A 22,806-nucleotide genomic window follows, 5' to 3' on the forward strand; every position below is an offset into this window, starting at 1 on the left:
AGAAGGGAGAGGGAGAGAGGGATAGAAACATCAATGATGAGAGAGAATCATTGATTGGCTGCCTCCTGCATGTCCCCCACTGGGGATTGAGCCCACAACCCAGGCATGTGCCCTTGTCCAGAATTGAGCCTGGGACCCTTTCAGTCCTCAGGCCAACAATCTAGCCACTGAGCCAAACCAGCTAGGACTCAGGGGGGTGATCTTGATGTCTAACCAGGAAAGGCTGTTGCTGCAGAGACCAAATGGAGGCAAAAGAAAACATCATAGCTTTGCATTAGTGGGACAGGAAAGGAAGTTAAAGGGAAAGGAACTTAAACTCCAGAGATTGCTGATCAGGAGGGAGAATAGGGACTATTTAGAAGGGATTCTTCAAACCAGAGTCAGGCCAAATAAGAAAGTGAGACTGAATCCGTGACTAATTGCAATGGTACACGTAGTATACAACCTATGTCACTTTACACTAGAGTAGGCTTCGGCTGTACCCTTGAACTGGCTCTGTCTGCTAGTCTACTGGGTTGGGTGAGGAAAATAGGGAGACCAGGAACATATTTTTTAAGGAAAAGTCCCAGCAATGGGGTGGGCAACTGCTAAGCGCTTCTCCATCCCCTGGGGGGGGGGGGGGGGGAGGGGCGGGGTCAGGTGGCAGCTATTGCTCTTGGCTGGGGAAACGCCCACCTCTGAGATTTCTAATCTTCCACTGGGATTCTAGAAGGATGAGAGGGTACCACGGATTAAATCAGAAAGCCATTTTCTAGATCACAGGTTAAACTTTTCCAGATGTGAGAGATGGGCATCCTATTCCCAGCTCACCCAGGATGGGCTTAGAAATAAAATGAAAGGGCTCTGAGAGAATGTGAGGCTGGTGCCGGGACCAGCCGAGTAAATTCACTCAACGTTAGCTCAATCAGACCCCGTGTGACCACACTGGAGATTTTTGGCCACAGTAAATTTTCACAGATACACTGTTTCTACCAGGGGCTATGGGGAGTGTCACCATATGATTTATCAGCCATACTTTCAACACACACTAATGAGCACCCAGAGAGCGAAGGGAATGTCAATCCCGGTCCATCGCCGTACTGCAAACATTAACGCCTCCCTGGAGAGGCCACTCGATCTTTTCTTGACAAACTGGAAACTGAAGCTGACGCCATAGCCACTCCATAATTGTTGTTCCTTAGGGATTTATTTGTGAGGGAGAAGAAAAGCCTTAATTGAATACAAACAGGGAGATATTTGGGGAGGACAGAAACTTGGAGTCCGAAATCATCCTTCGGGACTTGGATGAGAACAACCCAAATACAGTAGCTTGGACTGGGCTGACCTTCCTGAAGCCCTTTCCTGAGGAGTTTGCCAAAGTGCTTGTTTGATAATTGGTCAGAGGAGGCACTGACCCTCTACATTATCTGGTCTCGGGGGAAATAGCGCTACAGCCAGACGCTGACTAAACTATTTCCCTGCTTCAACACACCAAGCCGAAATGGCCGCACCCCAGGATGCGGTAGGAAGACATCAGCTCAGTGCTTGCTCCCTGACTCTCCCGTCCTAATTTCTAGTATCTTCCCTGGACTCAAGGACATCCACAAGTGGATGAATTCTGGAGCCACAGTAATAGCTACTATGAGGGAGAAAGAGAAGAGTCAAAAGAAACAGAACTGATGGGTCCTACCCTTAAAAAGCTTATAATCTCATTGGGGAGACAAAATGTATATATGAAATCACTGAAAAATAATTTTAATTATTCAAACCAGGGGGTGGGGACATAGTTATTTCCACATAATTCCAAATGACAGGATCCCCTCATCACATTTCTATTTGCCTTGACGTGGTTGGTGATCACATTGCTGTTCCTGTTATCTATGACTTTAGTGGGTTTATTACTATGCTTCTTTTGGGTACAAAAAAATTAGTTTGCCTGCTACAACCAGAATAAGCCCTAGCTGGAGGTGGGGACACCTGGATCATGAGCATGGCCCCAAATAACCCAGTGAGGAGAATGCTCCCGGACTTACTTTGCAAATTTAATGCAGAACTGAGTGAAGTATTTCCGTGTTGAAGCCAGGTTGTCACGGATGATGGGCACGTTCTGCTTAATGTGAAGAATGACAGAGGTGACATAGGGGCTCTGGTCACCAACGTGCTCCACGTTCTGCCACTGCATCTGAAAACAAAGACAGGACGGGACAAGCCTTTAGATGCCTCAGAGGAGGACAGCCTTACCTGTTCCCAGGGAAGGGGCCCGGGAGTGGAAATGAGGCCACAGCTTGCTTTCACAGCTGCCATTTTGTTTCGGGGAACATGTCTTACCCGGCTGGTAGTGGCTCACTGTGAATCAAAACAAGTGCACCCACCTTATCTTTGACAGCGAGGTGTGACTCAGGCATCTTTTCCATCCCTGTCCCCCTCATGCTTGAAGCAGCCTCCCTTCCCATCTAAGTGGCTAGAAACCCGCACCAGGCAGGTGGCCTGGATCCTATTCTTCTGTCAGCTTTTCCACCAGAAGGGACTGTAGGAGGAGAGGGAGGGGAGGCACATCCACCTCTGCGCAGACTGGGGGCCTGGGAGGCCAGAAAGGTGCTGGGATGAGAGTGAACTTATGCCTTTCTCTCAAGCAAACGGGGAGGAGTTCTTAAAATTAACTTTATAGAAAGAGAGAGAGAGAGAGAGAGAGAGAAGAAATATCACATCGATTGGTTGCCTCCCATATGCACCCCAAGTGGGGATCAAACCCACAAACTGGGTATGCACCCTGACTGAAAATCAAACCCACCACCTTTCGGTGCATGGGATGATGCTCAACCAACTGAGTGGCACCAGTTGGACAGGAGTTTTTTTTAAAAAGGAAAAACCAGAAATGATATGTGATGTGAGAACTGCTTCCAAATAACCTGGGGTTGGAAGGAGTAGATGAAACAAGATTGGTGAAGCTGGGTGACGGGTACACGAGGTTCAATATACTGTCTTCTCTACTACTGTGTGTCAGTGACATTTTCCACAATAACACATCCAGATTCTTACTCCTGAAACCTTTGGGGTTATCCTGGGATTGCAACCAAAGAAAAGGAGAGGGCTCCCTGGCAACCCGAGAGCAGGTCAGAAGGCAAGACAGTGACGGGAACAGGCAGGAAAGGCCCAGGGACTGTGTGGACGGCAGGGGCGGGAGAGAGGCGGATCACTGAGAGGACTGAGGTGGTCCTAATCAGGCTGTGGACAAAATGAGACCTGCTCTGCTCAAGCTCCAACAACCTGAGGAGAAGCAGGGAAAACATCTACAATCAGATGGAAGAAGAGCCCTAGCTGGTTTGGCTCAGAGGATAGAGTGTTGGCCTGCAGACTGAAGGGAACCGGGTTGGATTCCCATCAAGAGCACATACCCGGGTTACAGGCTCGATCTCCCTAGGGCAGTGGTTCTCAACCTTCTAGCCCTTTAAATACAGTTCCTCATGTTGTGACCCAACCATAAAATTATTTTCGTTGCTACTGTTATGAATCGTAATGTAAATATCTGATATGCAGGATGGTCTTAGGCGACCCCAGTGAAAGGATCATTTGATTGCCAAAGGGGTCGCGACCCACAGGTTGAGAACCGCTGCTCTAGGGGGTGTGCAGGAGGAGCCGATCAATGATTCTCTCATCACTGATGTTTCTGTCTCTCTCCTTCTCCCTCTCCCTTCCTCTCTGAAATAAAATATATATATGTATATATATTTTAAATAAACAAAATGGAGAAGGAAGTGATGCTGTAGTGCCTCTTCCCAGTGGGTCTGCACAGGAGAGAGAGGCAGCATCGCCTGCCCGGAGGCTGGCGGGGGTGGCCTCCAATCCCGACGACATTGGGAATGTGCCGGAGGAACTCTGCTGAGTCAGCCTCTCAGAATGGAGCTGGGCTGTCTGTGAAAAGATCCTAAGCCAAATGCAAACCATATAATGTGTTCATAGAAAGAGGGCAGTAGTTCTGAGGCCTTGATGTCTCTGGCAAGAAAGCACTGTTTTTATAGAGCTCTTGGGGAGAGGAAAAATTCAATACGGAGCGAAAGTGTTTAAAGGAAGCGTACTGTACACAGATGATTCCCCAGCTCCTGGGAAGCTCAAGTGACTTTGTTTTGTCTTAATGTTTCTTTAAATCAGCAGATATTTACCTTCTAAAAGCTTCAGATACGTATAAACAAAGAACCATAAAAAAGCAGGAAGGAACCACTACCTTCATTTTACAGGTAAGAAAACCAAGGCCCAGAGACAATAGGTCTTGAGCAAGTTTTCACAATGAGGCTCCGGATATAGAAGGTTTATAATTTTTTACTGGGGAAAAATTAGAAACAAACACTGGAGAAAGAATGGAAAGTCTAGTATGAACTGACTTTACATTCTAATGCATTGGTTATGTGTAATATTTCCCTCATTCTCTTCGATCTTATTCAAGAGGCTTCCTTTTCCATCTGATGTTAGAGATTCGATCCATCCCAACAATGGCATCCCAGGCGACTAAATGAGCTCATGGAGCGAGGCCAACACTGACAGGAACTGTCCGTGTCTACACTTCACCTTGTTTCCCCAGCGCTGCAGCAACACCGGGAGCAGAACGCTCAGGTAAACACGGCAACTGGGAAAGGAGCCTGACAGCCTCCAGGCGACATGAGTGCTTCCACAGCAGTGACTACTGTTTTCCAAGTTGGCAGCATTTTATATTTCAACATCTCAAAAAGTGAATAAACAATTGTCTAAACATTATGGTTCTCCATTAATAGAAGACTACAAAAGAAGGTGGTGACATGCCCTGTCATTGATTTCAAAGCAACTCTGAAGCAAGACAGAGCCAGGGACATGGGATGTGGGACTTCAAGTTCCTGCTGGTGAACTAACTTCTCTCTTTTTAAAAATCTTTTTAAAAATATGTTTTATTGATTTTAGAGAGAAAGGGAGAGAGAGAGGGAGAGGGAAAAGGAGAGACAGACAGACAGACAGACAGACACATCGATCAGTTGCTTCCCATACCCACCCCAACCAGGGATCAAACCCGTAACGTGGGTATGTTGCCCTAACCAGGGATCAAATGTGTGACAGGATGACGATGCTCAACCAACTGAGCCACACTGGCCAGGGCAAGCTAACTTCTCTTGATCACCACTGGCCATGTCAGTGTCTGCATTGGAATACATGTGAAAAGATCTAATTTGCTTTAATACTTTAGCCAGTTATGATGCCACTGGTCAAGTTAACAGAAGCATTAGCAAAAGTCAAGTGGATTCATGATTTTAAGTTTAAGTCAGCTTAATAATGAAGTACTGAAACACCCTAAAGTTCTGGAGAACAAATAAAGTTATCATCATGTTTTCTATTTTATTTTTAATTTGCAAGATATAGTTCGCAGTGATTCAGTCCAGTCATTGCCTCAGATGGTTAATGCTTACCATCATCCAGCCTGGAAGGCTTGGGTTTGGGGTTGTAACTTGAATGTCCCAAGACACCTGCATTAGACCTACTATGTGCAGGTCGCTTTGCCTGGCACTTTGCACACATCACCTCATTTACTATGCATACACGATCTCATATAGCTCTCCGCACAATCTCATAAATGAGAAAACTCAAAGACGTTAGGTGACTTGTCCGAAGTTACACAGCTGGTAAATGGTGGGGACAACCCAGATCTGTCTAAAGACCAAGTACTACACCAGGGTGCTCCCTAGGCACTTACTAAAAAGCAATTGCAAATAAAATAAAAGCATTTACTGGGCCTTAGTTCAAGGTAAGCCCAGTTTCTCAAAAAAAACACACACAAAACTAATGAAATATATAGCGGTCAAGCAAAGTACTCTTTCAAAAAGAAAGGCAGGGGGAGAGAAAGAGAGAGAAAGAAAGAAGAGCAGCTTACATTGGAAGAACAAACATCATGAAAAGCCATCCATAGAAATAAGACTCCCAATTTTCCAGGTGAATGTGGCACCTGACATTTAAAATGTACCTCTCCGTACTTAAAGCTTTCTTGTGTGTTTTTTTCTTATTAATCCTCACCCTAGGATATTTTTCCATTGATTTTTAGAGAGAGTGGAAGGGAGGGGGAGAGACACAGAGAGAAAGATCTACATGAGAGACACACTGATTGGTTGCCTCCTGCAGGCTCCCCGACCAGGGCTCGGGAGCTAGCCTGCAACCGAAGTATATGCCCTTGACCAGAATTGAACTCGGGACCCTTCAGTCTGCAGGCTGATGCTTTTTCCATTGAGCCAAACTGGCTAGGGCTCCTTTCGTGCTTTTTGTTAGGGTGTGGGGTGGCACAGAATACTACTGACACTTTAAACCACAAGGAAAACAGTTTGCAAAGAAGTAGAAACTAAGATGTAGGGTTGATAGAAACATAAGCAAGGAAACCACCAAGGTAACGATGCTAGAGCCTCCAGGACCCCACATGTAGCCACAGGGAGAGGTTGTGGGGCCCAGACATCACCGCAGCCCATGGTTTCTGCTCGAGGAAGGAGTGTGTGGTTGATGTTGACACTTCACAGGTTGTCACAGGAAGGTTGGGGAGATAATCACTTCCTATTAAGAGCCTATGGTAGCAGAGAATTCTGACCAATCCACTCATTAGAGAACAGAGCTCCCAACTAGCTTACCATGAAGCTTTGCTTTCTCTATGGCTATATAAAGCTTGGAAAGAGGTCTCCTCAACTGAGAGGTCTCCTCAAATATTACTCAACTGAAAATTCAAGTTTCCACCTATTCATTTTGATCATGGGACTAGAGACATAGAGAGCACAGATTCAGACATTTGGATTATGGGAACATTTCAGGCAATAGGAATCTAGTGTTAGAGTTTAGACACTGGCCCAAGCAACTGCCACACACAAACATGCACATGCACACACACACGCGCACACTTTAGTGCTTGTCTGGGTTACTCTTACTCATACAACAAGCATCTGCTATATTTATAGGTGCCTTTTGCATGGACAGCAGTAGACCAAATACTATCCTATATAATAAAAGCATAATATGCAAATCGACCGAATGGCGGAACGACCGGTTGCTATGATGCACACTGACCAGCAAGGGGCAGGCGTTCAACGCAGGAGCTGCCCCCTGGTGGTCAGTGCGCTCCCAGAGGGGGAGCACCGCTCAGTCAGAAGCCGGGCTCACAGCTGGTGAGCGCAGTGGCGGTGGTGGGAGCCTCTCCCACCTCTGTGGCAGTCAGACATTCCCGGAGGGCTCCCAGACTGTGAGAGGGTGCAGGCCAGGCTGAGGGCAACCCCCCCAAGTGCATGAATTTTGTGCACCAGGCCTCTAGTATAGGAAATAAAAAGGGAGAAGGAATATTTTCGACCACCTGTTACATACCAAGCATCATGATTGCCATTTTCACATGAACTTATTGCTTATAATAATGCAGCGAAAGAGGTATTACTCCTACTTTATAGATGATAAGATAGGCTAGAGGACAATAAATGACTTGCCTAATTAAGCATAACTGAGAAGTTAGCAGGGCTGAGATTAGAAATTGGTTTATCTAACTCCAAAGTCCATGTTCTTTCCATTTTACCATGTTGGTTTCCAAAAGAAGTGTGACCACCCTAAATGAACTTGGCATTAGCTGAAGGACCTGGAGCAAGCAAAATCTACATGTAGCAGGAGGTTGTACATATGTAGATGATGTGCAAGTGGTGATGGTGGCGCAGAGGATGAGGAAGGAGTCTCTCACCTCTTTGGTCAAGCTCCAAGGGAAAAATAAAGACCCAGAAAGTGGAGTAACAAAAACACACTCTCTCTCTCTCTCTCTCTCTCTCTCTATATATATATATATATATATATATAAATAATAAAAGTATAATATGCGAATAGACTGGATATCCTTCTGGACAACCTTTCGGACAAAGCCGTGGCAACAGGGGCTGAGGCAGAAGCAGCCACCGCGGTGGGTGGGAGCCAAGGCAGCTGCCACAGGCGGCGGGGGCTGAGCACCTTGCACAGTTTTTTTTTCCCGATTGATCTCAGAGAGGAAAGGAGAGGGAGAGAGAGATAGGAACATCAATGATGACAGAAAATCATCGACTGGCTGCCTCCTGCACAGCCCATACTGGGGATGGAGCCCACAACCCAGGCATGTGCCCTGACTGGGAATCGAACCATGACCTCCTGGTTCATAGGTCAATGCTCAACCACTGAGCAACAACTGACCGGGCTATATATATTTCTTTTTTCCACTCACTGCTGGGCCAATGGAAAGGTGAATTCTTAAAAGCAATTTGAAAACACCTATCAAAAATCTTAGCATTTTACATAGCTTTGATTTCTACAATTCCCTTTAAGAGAATTAATCTGACGTTAATAATTATGAATGTTTAGAAAAAAATTCACACACATACATATACACAAGGTTGTTCATTGCCAGATTGTTTATACTGGTAAATGTGAAAAATTGAAAATAACTTAAAAACCTATCAAAAGCAAGTTAATTACATAGATTTTAAGGGAAGGAGTAGATTACAGCACTTAAAATGAGGAAATTCAAAGTCCGCCAGTCATGAGTTATATTGTTTGTGCAACCTGCTAAGTGTGTCTTTGGCAAGTTAACCTAACCTCTCTGAGCCTCAGTTTTCTCAGCTATAAAATTGGGATAATAATAATAATAATATCTAAAATCCACAGAGTTATTGAAAGATAATGCATGAAATGTTCTTAACATAGTGCCTGGCATGTATTAAATTCTATAGCAAATGTTAACTATTGTTATGGTTTTAACAATAAATACTCTGTACTATGGAATACTATGCAATAATATTGAAGTTCTAGATTAAATGACAAAAAAGTATTAAGACCTGTTAAATGAGAAAATAAAAATAAAATAAAATAAAAATGAGAAAATCAGGTCATAAAATAGTATGTAAAGTATGAACTTATTTAAAAATATATATTCGTAAAAAAGACTGAAATATATCCACTAATTGTAATTATGGGTGATTTAAATCTTCTTGTTTTTTAAGATCTGTATTTTCTATAATGAAAGTGACTTGCTTTGGCCATAATGAAAAAAATCTCTCCTATGAAAAGGGAAGGTATGCCTGGATTGAGAGGTGGAAAGTGAACTGCAGGATTTCTTAACCATGCGGTTCTGTGGGCCTCCTGAAATAGATCTACATTTTAATGACTGAGGAAAAAAAGAACAGATTTGAGGACTGTTCTAGCTATTTCAGAATGTCTTTGGGGGATAGTAACACCACCTTCTAAATTAGTACATGTTCACAATCTTGAAATCTAATAGAAATTACATGCTAGACTGTAAGAATATTTAATTTGTTCAGTTTCTTCTTTCTGGTTTTTTCTAAAACTACCACTAATGAGCAAAAAGCTAAGTGTGTTTGAATTTAGAGACTAGATTCTTTCAACCAATGATGTGTACAGCTCTAGGAAAAAGGACATAGTGAGGGGCCCAACGGTCCCTTTAAAGCAGGGGTGGGGAACCATTTTTATGCCAAGGGCCATTTGGACATTTATAACATCATTCCCAGGCCATTCAAAATTATCAACTTAAAAATTGGCCTGCTATATTTGGTCAAACATCTATTTAACTTACCCCTAATGCCTTGGCAGGGCCAGACCAAATGATTTCGTGGGCCTTATATGGCCCACAGGCTGAATGTTCCCCACCCCTGCTTTAAAGAAAGCCATAAATTAAAAAAAAAAAAAATCCTACCTGTAAGGCCATATTTAGTCATACTGACTTCTAAAGATTTATGGAATTTACATTTAAAAAACAGAAGTCTTCCTATTTCCACAAAACACTTCAAACAACTCCCTTTTTCAAGAATCAGGAGACTTGATTTTATTTCTTGCTTCACTATTATAAAGCTTAATGGCTTTGGGTATATTATGGAAAAAAAAAAAAAAACCAAAACCTAAATAAACACACCAGATGATAATTACTCATTAATCTTCAGGGAGAAATATACAAAGCAGGCTGGAATAATTGGGTTGGCTGCTCAACCTGTTTTCTTCCCTGTAGGAAAGTCATGGTGTCAGACCAAGAAAAGCTGAAGACAGATATCTACCAGGATGCGTGGGAATGCTTGAAGAGCTCATAATCAAGGAAGCATGAACACTCCTGTGAACCTAGTAGTACTGGGCACACACTGACTTACTGCTCCTCCACTTTTGAGCAAATCACTTAAGCTGCCTTGCCTCAGTTTCCACATATTCCAAAATGACTTACTCCTATTCTGTATGTATGATATGGTGCAATCCTGCAGAGAGACCGGAGTTTGAATCCTGGTTCTGCCACCTGCTGGCTAAGAGATCATGGACAAGTGACTTAACTTCCTATCATCTCACAGAGCTCATCTAAGAAAATAAAGCAATATGGGAGGGAAAAGTAGTCTGAAAGGTAATTTTAACATCACTTTTCAGCAACACTACTATAATCTCAAAGTTACAATTTCAGAGAAACCACTAGACCAGTGATGGCGAACCTATGACACGCGTGTCACGTGACATGCAAACTCATTTTTTGGTTGATTTTTCTTTGTTAAATGGCATTTAAATATATAAAATAAATATCAAAAATATAAGTCTTTGTTTTACTATGGTTGCAAATATCAAAAAATTTCTATATGTGACACGGCACCAGAGTTAAGTTAGGGTTTTTCAAAATGCTGACACGCCGAGCACAAAAGGTTCGCATCACTGCACTAAATTCTCATATTTCACTTCCTCCACATGGGCCTGGCCTGCTTAAGGCCATTTGTGCGTATGTTTTCTACTAACTTTGCCCCTCTGTGTTTTCCTCTCCTTTTCCAGCAGCAGGGCTCTTGCCCACACCTGGGGGAGCGAATAGGAGGGTGTGGGCATCTCCTGATTCTGACCTTTCTTCAGTCAGCGCCAGATGCCACTTAATGAAGTAAGAAGCCCTGCTATTAGGTACCATCGAGGAGCATCACATCATCCTCAACAGCACTCGTATGCATGCACCTAAAGATCCCAGGGTCCTCGATCCTGCCACTTCCTATAAGACACTCAAGTCTCCTGCTCTAGTCCACCAGCTCCACACAGCTCGATCTGTTCAGTGCCGTTACCCATCTTCTCTGTTGCCGCCATCCTTTGGTCAAATGGGTGTCTACAAACTTTACTAGTAGTTCTTTCTTCTTCCCGCCTTCTTCAGCTTCAAAGTCATTCAGGGAGTACAGCAAGTCCTCAAAGAACATTGTGTCATTCGGTGTTGTTTTGTTATAATGCGGTAGGAACTTAACTCTTGTTTATACCAATTAGCTTATGTAAAATTGGTTTCATTATATGTCATTTCATTTAAAGTAGCAACATTAAGTGAGGACTTACTGTACTACTGTTAAGCAAGGACTATGCTATGCTATGTAGACCCAAAATGGAATAAGCTTCAAGTTGTTCAAAGCTTAACAGGAGAGGCAGAAATGGAAAAATAATTGTATAACAAAATAGAGAGGTAGTCTATATACTGTGGTGTCTCGAGAGAGAAAGACACGCTGGTAAGACAAAACATGGTGACACTGTAAGAGACTTAAAACAGCCAAAACAATCTCGAGAAGGAACAAAGGTAGAGGACTCACACTTCTGATTTCAAAGCTTTCTACAAAGCAGTATAGTACTGGCCTCAGGACAGACATATAGATCAAAGGGATAGACCTGACTGTCCAGAAGTAAACTCATATCTATAGTCAACTGATTTTACACAGGAGTGTCAAAAGGGTAAAGAAAAGTCTTTTCAACAAATGGTACTGGGAAAGCTAGATGTATACTATATTCACACAAAAACTTATACATGAATATTCATAGCATTAGTCATAATAATTTAAATGTGGACACACCCAAATGTCCAGTGACTGATGAATGGATACACCAAATGTGGTATAATCATACAGTGGAATATTATTCAGCCATAAAAAGGTACGAAGTACTGATACATACTATCCCATGAATGAACATTGGAAACATCAGACTAAGTGAAGGAAGCCAGTCACAAAAGCCACATATTATATTATATGACTCCATTTATGTGAAATGTCCAGAACAGGCAAATCCATAGAGACAGAAAGCAGATCAGTGATTGTCAGGGAAACAGGGCGTTGACTGCTAATAGAATAGGGTTTCCTTTTGGTGTAGTAAAGACATTCTGGAATTAGACAGTGGTGGATGGATGGCCCTGTGAACACTGAATTATAGATTTTAAAAGGGTGAATTATACCTCAATTTTTAAAGAGGGGCAGACATTTCTTAAAGGATATGATCACTAGGCAGACAATAGTGGGAAGAGAATTCTAGAAAGAACAGAATGAGAAAAGGGATGGAAACCACAAAAAAGTAATGTATTCAGGGACGTGAAAGTGGCCTGGAGACTGTATTTAGGTATATACACAGGAGTTGCAGAACTAACAAAGTAGGGAAGGGACAAATAATGAAAGCCCTACATGCTAACCAATGAGGAGGTCACAGGGTGCCTTCAATGAGAATCAGGTGTCCTCCCAGGAGAATGATGTAACTAAATTGTTTGGCTCAATCCATCTTGTCAAACTCAGTATCATCCAACACCTCCACTCTACTCTGGTAAACCCAACACTCTCTTTTCTTATCATTTATAAAATACATTTTTTTAAAACTTAAATTTTTAAATTTATTTAAGAGAGAGAAACATCAATTTGTTGTTCACTTACTTATGCATTCATTGGTTGTTTCTTGTATGTACGCTGACTGGGGATCGAACCCGCAACCTTGGCATATTGGGACAATGCTCGAACCGACTGAGCTACCCAGCTAAGGCTTATAAAGTACATTTATTTACAGCACCAGTTATTCTAAGTACCCCCTCCCCTGAATATAAACTTCTTGAGGGCAGGTTTCCCTTGTAAGCGCAAGTACAGAGTACCCTGTGGAATTCCAAAGGTGTGTAACGAGAATGGCAATTTTGACAAAGTTCTGATTTTCCTCACTTTACAAACCTTTGTTCATACTGTCACCCTGTTCGGAATGCTCTCCTCATCACAGGTTAGTTCAAACTGCACCATCCTTCATGGCCTATTTCAAATGCCACTTCCTTACAAAGGCTCTTCTCATCTCCCCATCAGGATATAACTCTCCCCTCTGAAAGAGGGAATATTTTGTGCTTTTCTATGGTACTGATTTTTTTACGGTACTATATTGCAGTTATTTGGGCATCCCTCTCATCTCACACATCTCTTGCCCCACACCTTCTGGAATCTAAGAGCCTTGAGATAAGATCTACTAGTATATCCTTCCCAGCTTTGCAACTCCCAGCACCGTGCTGGGAAGAGTCTGATTTGAACTGTTCAATTAGCAGCAAAAATGATGGAATCAGAGATAGTAATAAGCATGATTACCAAACAAAAGTTTTTTAAAATCCTAGAAGAAACTACACAAAACAGGATGCAGGCACCAATCACAGGCTGTATGTTGAATCACTCTGACCACTTGGCTTGTTTATATCTAGTCATTTTCATCACATGGATTTCATTTTGCTAGAACTCCAGAAGACTCAGACAAAGAGCCATAGCCTCCCAGCCCCTGCGTTCCCAAGCCTGTGGTTTTCCTATGATATAAACAAAAGATTCGGGAGGTATGGTCTCTGTTAGTATTTGCTGGTGTGGGTCTGGGGGAGAAATGAGCGGTAGGGCTAGGGGCAGGGGGCTTGAGGGAAACCCACCTAGTGAACTGACAAGTTCATATAAGCAACACCTGGAGTGTTAAATCCCCTACAACTGTTGTTTTACTAACAGAAAAAAAAAATCCCCTCTTCTTTGGAAAATGTAAAAGTTCTTCCACCAGCTGCATTCCGATCTACAGTGTGTGGCAGTTCAGGAGAGATGGCAGCTGGAACGGATCATGCTCAGGATACAGTGAGCACCAGCAGCCAGGGATGAACCCACAAAATGGATCTTTAGAGCCACGTTCCTTTAAGAAAATGGGTGAGCCTCAACCTGCCTGCTCAGAGTTTTCTGCTTGTAAACATTGAGAATACTGGAAACGCACATCGCCAGGATTGGCGAGAGGATCCACCTTTTGAATAGAAAAGCTGTGACATCAGCTTTTCAGGACTCCCCACTTAGCTTCATAAAACCCTGAAGTCTAAGCTTCGGGTTTAATCCTATTTTTGTTAAATATTTACAATCTACTACAAAACCAAATTCAGACCAAATGTCTGCTAACAAAACCTCATGACACAGCCATTCCTCCTGACAAGAGGGAGAGAGGGCTAGCATCTACTGGCACCGGGTCAGTCCCTCTCTTTGTGCTCCATCCTCACAGCGCCGGAAGCAGATGCCTGACTTCACATACAGAGACGGTAACTTGGGCCCCAAGAGGTTAAGTCATGTGCTCAACACCCTCCCTCCCCCGAGGAAAAATGAGGGGAGTTAGGCCTGTCTGACTCCAAAGCCAGTGTTCTTTCCACTGTGCTCCATCTGCTACTGACCAGTATACCCCAGAGAAGTTCTTTCTCCAGAATCGGTAAGAATACTACAAGAGTCTAAGACTAAAATAGGCATTGGCAAACTTTTTCTGTAAAGGGCCAGATTGTAAATATTTTAGGCTTTGCGAGCCATATGGTCTCAGTTGCAATTACTTAATTCTGCCCTTGTAGCCAAAAAGCAGCCACAGACAATATACAGGGTGGGGCAAGAGTAGGTTTGCCGTTGTATGTGAAACACAGAGTTTATTCTCCTCCCTTTGACCCCTTCTAGCCCACCCCCACCCCCACCTGCACCCCAGACCTTGGGTTATACATATATGCATACAAGTTCTTTGGTTAATCTCTTCTCACCCACCGCCAGACTTTATTCTTGTATTATTATTTATTAATTACTGTATATTTTTCCATACAAACAACTCTAAACCTAATTTTGGCCCACCCTGTATAGATAGATGAGTATGGCTATGTTCCAATAAAACTTTATGTACAGTGGGGCCTTGACTTACGAGTTTAATTCGTTCCGTGATGGAGCTCGTAATTCAAATTACTCGTATATCAAATCAAAAAGTGAACGAGTGAGACACGTGATGCTGGGCTGATGTTGTGGCGTTCACTGTGACGTTCGCTGCGCCAACTAGCGGTGGGGTATCTGAAGCTGGCTCGTAGCCCGAATTTTAGCTCGCAACTCAAAAGTAAAAAATTGGCCGAGAGACGGCTCATATCTCGAAAAACTCGTTAGGCGGGACACTCGTAAGTCAAGGCCCCACTGTACACCTTTATTTAAGACTTTATTTGCACCTTTCGGCTCTCTGAACAGCACCATGGCAATCGGCAAGAACAAGTGACTTACAAAAGGTGACAAAAAGGGAGCCAAGAAGAAAGTGGTTAATCCATTTTCTTTTTCTGTTAATCCTCATCCGAGGATATTTTCCCATTGAGTTTTAGAGAGAGTGGAAGGGAGGGGGAGTGAAAGAGAGAGAAACATCGATGTGAGAGAGACACTTCAATGTGAGAGAGACACATCAACTGGTTGCCTCCCGCACAAGCCCCGACCAGGGCCAGGGATCGCGCCTGCAACTGAGGTATATGCCCTTGACCAGAACTGAATCTGGGACCCTTCAATCTACGGGCTGATGCTCTATCCACTGAGCCAAATTGGCTAGAGAGGTCGATACATTTTTTAAGCAAGATTGGTATGATGAGAAAGCACCAGCTATGTTCGGTATAAGAAATATTGGAAAAGTACTCGTCACGAGAACTTAAGGAACAAAATTCTATCTAATGGTCTCAAGGGTTGTGTTTTTGAAGTGTGCCTATCTGAAACGCAGAATGATGCAGTTCCATTTAGAAAATCCAAGCTAAGAATGTTCAGGACAAAAATTTGCCTAATTTCCATGGCATGATCTTACCATGGACACTAAATGTACTCCATGTCAAAGAACGGCAGACCAGCCCTGGCTGGGTGGCTCAGTTGGTTGGAGCATTGTCCTGTACCAAAAGGTTGTGGGTTCAATTTCCAGTCAGGGTTCATACCTAGGTTGTGGGTTCAATCCCTGTTCAGGGCTCATATGGGAGGCAACCGATTGATGTTTCTCACATCGATGTTTCTCTTTCTCCTATTCCTTTCTCTCTCAAATCAATAAAAACATATCCTCGGGTGAGGATAAAAAAAAAAGGCAGACCATGATTGAAGCTCATGTTGATGTCAAGACTACTGATGGTTATTTGCTTTGTCTATTCTGTGTTGGTTTTACTAAAAAACGCAAGAATCAGTTTTGGAAGGCCTCCTTGTGCTCAGCATGAACAGGCCCACCAAATCTGGAAGATGATGATGGAAATCATGACCCAAGAGGTGCAGACAAATGACTTGAAAGAAGTGGTCAAGCCCTAACCAGTTTGGCTCAGTGGATAGAGCGTTGGCCTGCGGACTGAAGGGTCCCAGGTTCGATTCCGGTCAAGGGCATGTACCTTGGTTGTGGGCACATCCCTAGTAGGGGCCGCGCAGGAGGCAGCTGATTGATGTTTCTCTCTCATTGATGTTTCTAACTCTCTATCCCTGTCCCTTCCTCTCTGTAAAAAATCAATAAAAAATATATTAAAAAAAAAAAAAAAAGAAAGAAGTGGTCAATAAACTGATTCCAGAGAACACTGGAAAAGTCTTGCCAATTCCTTAATCTGCTCCATGATGTCTTTGTTAGAAAAGTCAATGCTGAAGAAGTCCAAGTTTGAATTGGGGAAACTCATGGAGCTTCACGGTGAAGGTAGCAGTTCTGCAAACGCTACTGGGGATGAGACAGGTGCTAAAGTTGAATGAGCTGATGGATTTGAGCTTCTGGTTCAAGAATCTGTTTAAAAGTCGGACTTAATGGTGACAAATAAAAAATCCTATTTGTGATTACAAAAACAAACTTTATTTACAAAAACAGGCAGTGGGCCTAATTTGGCCCACAGGCTGCAGTTTGCTGACCTCAGCTCTAGAAGGTTCTACAGTGGATAGCTTAATGTTATTTGACGTATAAATAAATAAAGAATTGCCTGTTCCATCTCAATTAATCAACAAACATGAAAGTCTTCTATGTTCTATATGGTCCATGCATTAAGGAATTTATATCCCTTTAGGAAGAAAGACACAGGTACATAAAAGCCAAATAGCAACACAAGGCAGCATGTGGTAGGTGTCAAAGGAGGGCTGAGAACTAACTGATGGGCAGCTAAGGTAACAGAACACCAGGGTCCACAACCTGATTAAACAATCCTGCATGGGCACCAGAGCTCAGAAAGAATGAGAAAATCCTCTCAGTGGGCAACAATGAAGATGAGCCAGAAGTTACTAACAAAAGCACCCATTCTGGTGAGACCACTTAAAACTTTCATCAGCACGTGTCAGATGCTCACCAAAGTTAACATCTCCTTTAGACTTACCAAACCCATCTGCTCCCCATCTTGTTCTCAAAGGACAAGAGATGGGCCCTAGCTGGTTTGGCTCAGTGGATAGAGCATTGGCCTGCGGACTGAAGGGTCCCGGGTTTGATTCCCACCAAGGGCACATGTCCCGGTTGCAGGCTCAATCCCCAGTAGGGGGCGTGAAGGAGGCAGCCAATCAATGATTCTCTATCATCACTGAAGTTCCTTTCTCTCTCTCTCTCTCTCTCTTCCTCTCTGAAATCAATATATATATATATATATATATATATATATATATATATATCTTTTAAAAAAGGACAAGAGATGGACTTAAGGTACAAGATAAAATGAGCACTTTGGGAGCCTCCTTGCGGTCCTCCATTCTCCTCCAGACTGATACTCTAAGCACTGAAGAGCCTGAAGACGCTCCAGGCAAGAGCTGATAGAAACCATCTGGGGTCACCCTTGGATGTCTGGGAAGCAACTTCCCAAACCCTTACCTTGCTCATGGCAGTCAGGGCCGGGTCACAGGCAGCATCCAGGTCCTGAACCAACAACTGGATGCTGTTCGAGATGACACTGCAAGTCAAACAAATTCGTAGGTCAGAACTTTCCAAAAGAGGACTTAAGTGACACAGCCCTCCCAAATGTTTTAGGCACCCGTGTAAAATGAGATTCATCATTTCATCAGAAACTCAGTACACTCGAGTTGAATTTCAAAAGGGAATTAGTGACAACGAGGAACACTTGGCTCTTTCTTCATTCTTGCTGCATGTCCTGGTCTTATTTAGGTGTGTCCTCACTGAGGACACAAAATTCCACAAAATTTTTTCTATTTGCTGCACCCAGAATCTCTCTTCACTCCTACCTCCAAAAGTACAAAGGAGAGGAAATGACTTAAGAAAACTTTAATTTTTCCTCAAAAAGTGGTGATGAGAAAGCTCAGCCTATCCCAATCTCATGTAATGACCACGAAAAAAATACTGCTAAGAAACACCAGGGAAAGAACTACTTCGAGAAGGCTTTTCAGTTTGAACTTCTTGGACAGACACCCCACCTCCCCCAACCCAAACACACACACACACACACACACACACACACAGCTAAAATCTGGCTGCTTACAGTGTATACCAGATATTTCCAATCAGTGTGCCACAGCATATATATATATATTGTTTGGTGTGCTGCAAAAATTTAGTAATTAGTTTATGTGTGCCAGGAGATAAAAGGTTGAAAATCACTGTTTTATATTGTATTACAATTTTTTTTGTTTGTTAATCCTCACCCGAGGATATTTTCCCATTGGTTTTTTTAGAGAGAGTGGAGGGGGGTGGGGGGGAGAGACAGAAAAAGAGAAACATCAATGTGAGAGACACATCGATTGGTTGCCTCGCATGCGTCCAACCAGGGCCGAGGATGGAACCTGCAACCAAGGTAGCTGCCCTTTATGAGAACAGAACCTGGGATCCTTCAGTCCGCAGGCCGACACTCTGTCCTGAGCCAAACCGGCTGGGCGCTGCTTTATATTCTAAAACACTGGAGGTGGGGCTGGCCCTCTGTGGATTTAGGAGGCAGATAGGAGGCCTTGGATCTGACCCTCCTTCAGGGATGTCCAAGGGGGGCATTCTTTTTGCTATTCTAATAGTGAAACAATAAAAACCTAGAAGCTAAAAACGGTTCTATCTGAGGAGACAGAATGGGACGCAGCCGCACCAGCTCCTCATGGTTCTTCTTGGTGGCTGGTGGAGGATGATCCTGATCCATCAGAAGGCCCTGGAAGCCTCGAAGGCTCTGCAGTGACCTAAGGCCCATAGCCTGAGACATGCCGCTCTGTGCAGGGCAGACCATGAGCAAGTGTGTGTGAGGTACATACGTGCTGAATGTGTCCATTTCTCCAGTCAGATTGATTCGTTCAGTCAGACTTATATCAACTTTTTCTTTGAGTTTTTCTTCCAGCTGTTAGAAAAGAAAAACATGCTTAATGATTATCCAAATAAGAACCATAATAAGAATGAATACTTAACATGGACTGAGTTTGATGATTCAAGCATAATTCCAGGCCCTTTTCCTGCATTGACTCATTGCATTCTCACAAACCTAGGAGGAAGATTCTATTCCTATCCCCATGTTACAGGTGAGGAAATGGAGGAGTGACCTACCCAAGACAGGAAGTGGTGGGACCAGGAAATCAACTTCCTCTAGAACCTGTGCCCTTGAGCATTGGGTTGTAATTGTTTCTTATGACACTCTGACAATTTATTTCACTAATTTTTTTTAATCCTCATGTGAGGATAAGTTCTTATTGATTTTAGAGAGAAAGGTAGGGAAAGAGAGAGAGAGAGAGGGGGGGGGAGAAAAGAAGGGAGGGAGGGAGGAAGGGAGGGAGGGAGGGAGAGAGGGAGAGGGAGAGAGAGAGAGAGAGAGAGAGAGAGAGAGAGAAAGAGAGAAAGCGAGAAAGCGAGAAAGCGAGAAAGCGAGAAAGAAAGAAAGAAAGAAAGAAAGAAAGAAAGAAAGAAAGAAAGAAAGAAAGAAAGAAAGAAAGAAAGAAAGAAAGAAACTGATTGATTGGTTGCCTCTTGGATGCTAGATGCTCCCCAACTGGAAATTGAACCCGCAACCCGGGCATGTGCCCTGATAGAATCAAACCCGCGATCCTTTGGTGCATGGGATAACGCTCCAACCAATTGAGCCACACTGGTCAGAGCCATTTCACTAATTTGAAAAAAGACCCTGGTTTTTAGGATACTCACTACTCATCCACTGCAGGCTCACTCCCCAACATTGGAAACCTCTGGTGGTGGGTGGCAACCAAATCAGTATGAAAGTCTTCACTGAGTACTCCTACACACCACCCACAGGGTTAAGGTGTTGGGGATACTGAGGAGAAGCAGTCTACAGCCTAGGAGAAAACCCTGGCCATGCTCCCAGCGCCTCGAAGAAAAATATAATTGACCCGGAATTGTAACTATCTCCAACCATCCCAGAAACGGATTCACCGAGCACTCCCAGACCTATTTATTCCACAAACTAATGAATGTGTTGCCTTAAATTTAAAAAATGCTCTTAGGGGTGCATAAATTAGTGTAATCTTTTTGGAAAGCAATTTATTTAAAAAGCAAAAAATTAAATATACACAGCCTTTAAGCCAGCAATTTCAGCTCTAGGAAAGTACTTTAATGAAATAATGAGGACAACGTACAAAGATATGCAAGTATTCTTTGCAGCATTCATGAACTCAATCAATATTTACTGAAAGCTCATTTTGTACCAGGCTCTGTAAAAGAGTAATGGAGTTATTCAATGAACAAAACAGTAAGATTCCGTTCTCATAAAGCTCACTTTCTAACGTTATTTGTTATTGAAAAACTGGAAACAATCTACACGTATATTTACAAGGGACTGATAAAACAAATTATGGTGCAGGCTTACAATGCTTAAACTGGTCAGCAGCCTCTGCCTACCACACTGAAAATGAATCCAAACTTCTAACCTCGATTTGGGTCCTGTCTGTCCTGCCACCTCCAGCTTCCCCCCTTGCTGGCTTGGCTTCAGTTACACTGACCAGTTAACGTTTTGGAAATACCAAAGTCTGCTCCCCCACCAGGGCCTTCCAACTTCCTACCTCCTCTCTCTGAAACACTGCCTAGCACCGCCCCCCCCCCCCCCCCAGCTTCTCACTGGGCAGTCTCCTTCCCAACCCTCAGGTCTCTGCTTCAATGTCACTCCTCAGAGAGGCCCTTCTCTCTATTTTAAATAAATATTTTTAGAGAAAGGAAGGGAGAGGAAAAGAGAAAGAGAAACATCGATATGAAGTGGATCAGCTGCCTCCTGCACACCCCCTGCTGGGCACCGAGCCTGCAACCTGGGCATATGCTCTGACCGGGAATCTAAGCAGCAACCTTTTGGTGCAGGGACGCTGCCCAGCCAACTGCCCCAGAACAGGCCCTCTGTCCACTCTACTTCTGTAGGCAGCTCCCTCACTAGCACTGCGACATCTGTTTCCTTCTTAGCACTTACCACAAAACTGAAGTTACATATTTATTACCTGGGGTCTTCCATCAAGTCTAAGTTCCATGACAGAAAGAAACTTGGCTACTTTGTTCACCATTGTTAATTAACATCAACCACAGCACCTGCTTCATAAAGATCTCTTGAATAAATGGACTAATGAATGAAATACCCCATGCAAATATTAAGTGTAAAAGTGTAACAATTAATGAACCAATATTGATACATTATTGGCTTTTGTTGTTGTTAATCCTCACTGGAGGATATTTTTCCTTTTTTTTTTTTTTTTGAGAGAGTGAAAGGGAGGGGAAGAGACAGAGAGAGAAACATTGATGTGAGAGAGAGACATCAATTGGTTACCACCCACAAGCACCCTGACCAGGGATGGGGATCGAGCTTGTAACCAAGATACGTGCCCTTGACCAGAATTGAACCCGGGACCCTTTAGTCAGCGGGCCGATGCTCTATCCACTGAGCCAAACCGGCAAGGGCTTGGCATTGTTTATAAAATTTTACTGCTCGGATTCTTTTTTTTTTTTTTAATAGTCTTTTTAATTGATTTCAGAGAAAGAAAGGGAGAGGGAGAGAGGGATAGAAACATCAATGATGAGAGAATCATTGATTGGTTGCCTCCTGCATGCCTCCTAGTGGAGATCGAGCCTGCAACCCGGGCATGTGCCCTGACCGGGAATAGAACGGTGACCTCCTGGTTCATAGTTCAATGCTCCACCACTGAACTACACCAGCAGGGCAGATGCATGATGTTTGCCTGTCTCTCCTTTTGTCGTATCAGTAGCCATTGATGGTCAATGCCCAAATACATTATTCCACTAGGATGTATAAACAATGATATTCTAGCCCGGCCAGTGAGTATTGTCCCATGAACCAAAAGGTCACAGTTTGATTACTGGTCAGGGCACATGCCTGGGTTTCGGGCTCGATCCCCAGTGAGGGTTGTACAAGAGGCAGCAGATCCATGTTTCTCTCATCAATGTTTCTTTTTTAAAAAAATATTTTCATTGATTTCAGAGAAGAAGGGAGAGGGAGAGATAGAAACATCAATGATGAAAGAGAATCAATCATTGATCAGCTGCCTCCTGCACGCCCCCCCCAACCAGGGATCGTGCCCGAAACCCTGGCATGTGCCCTTGACTGGGAATCGAACCCGGGACCCTTCAGTCCGTAGGCCGACGCTCTATCCACTGAGCCAAACTGGCTAGGGCTCATCGATGTTTCTATCTCTCTCCCTCTCCTTTCCTCTCTCTGAAATCAATAAAAACATTAAAAAAATTCTAATTCTATCTTTTCTTCTTCATTGATTAACTAAAATTCAGCTATAAAGAGGTACTTCCCATTGTCCACTATTTGGTTATCCTGAGGTACAAGTCAGCTAGGAAAGGCAGGACAAGAATTTCCCCTTTATTTGCCACTCTTTAATTCATTCCCACGGTTTCTTA

General features: G+C 43.3%; 1 protein-coding gene and 1 pseudogene across 1 annotated transcript in view; one reads left to right on the forward strand and one right to left on the reverse strand.

Moving 5' to 3' along the window:
- Window positions 1-22,806, reverse strand: part of VPS53 (VPS53 subunit of GARP complex) — a 147,305-nt gene that overhangs the window by 20,857 nt on the left and 103,642 nt on the right. Inside the window, exons 16-18 of the mRNA XM_070395089.1 lie at window positions 19,215-19,297; window positions 17,842-17,920; window positions 2,013-2,161 (exon numbers count right to left, since the gene is read on the reverse strand). Coding sequence (XP_070251190.1) covers window positions 2,013-2,161; window positions 17,842-17,920; window positions 19,215-19,297 — 311 coding nt within the window. The remainder of the gene's footprint in view (window positions 1-2,012; window positions 2,162-17,841; window positions 17,921-19,214; window positions 19,298-22,806) is intronic.
- Window positions 15,259-16,790, forward strand: LOC138994747 (small ribosomal subunit protein eS1-like; annotated as a pseudogene).

This window comes from Myotis yumanensis, unplaced genomic scaffold, assembly GCF_028538775.1.
Source record: "Myotis yumanensis isolate MYYU_CA2020_CCGP unplaced genomic scaffold, mMyoYum1.0.hap1 SCAF_16, whole genome shotgun sequence".
Taxonomy (NCBI): domain Eukaryota; kingdom Metazoa; phylum Chordata; class Mammalia; order Chiroptera; family Vespertilionidae; genus Myotis; species Myotis yumanensis.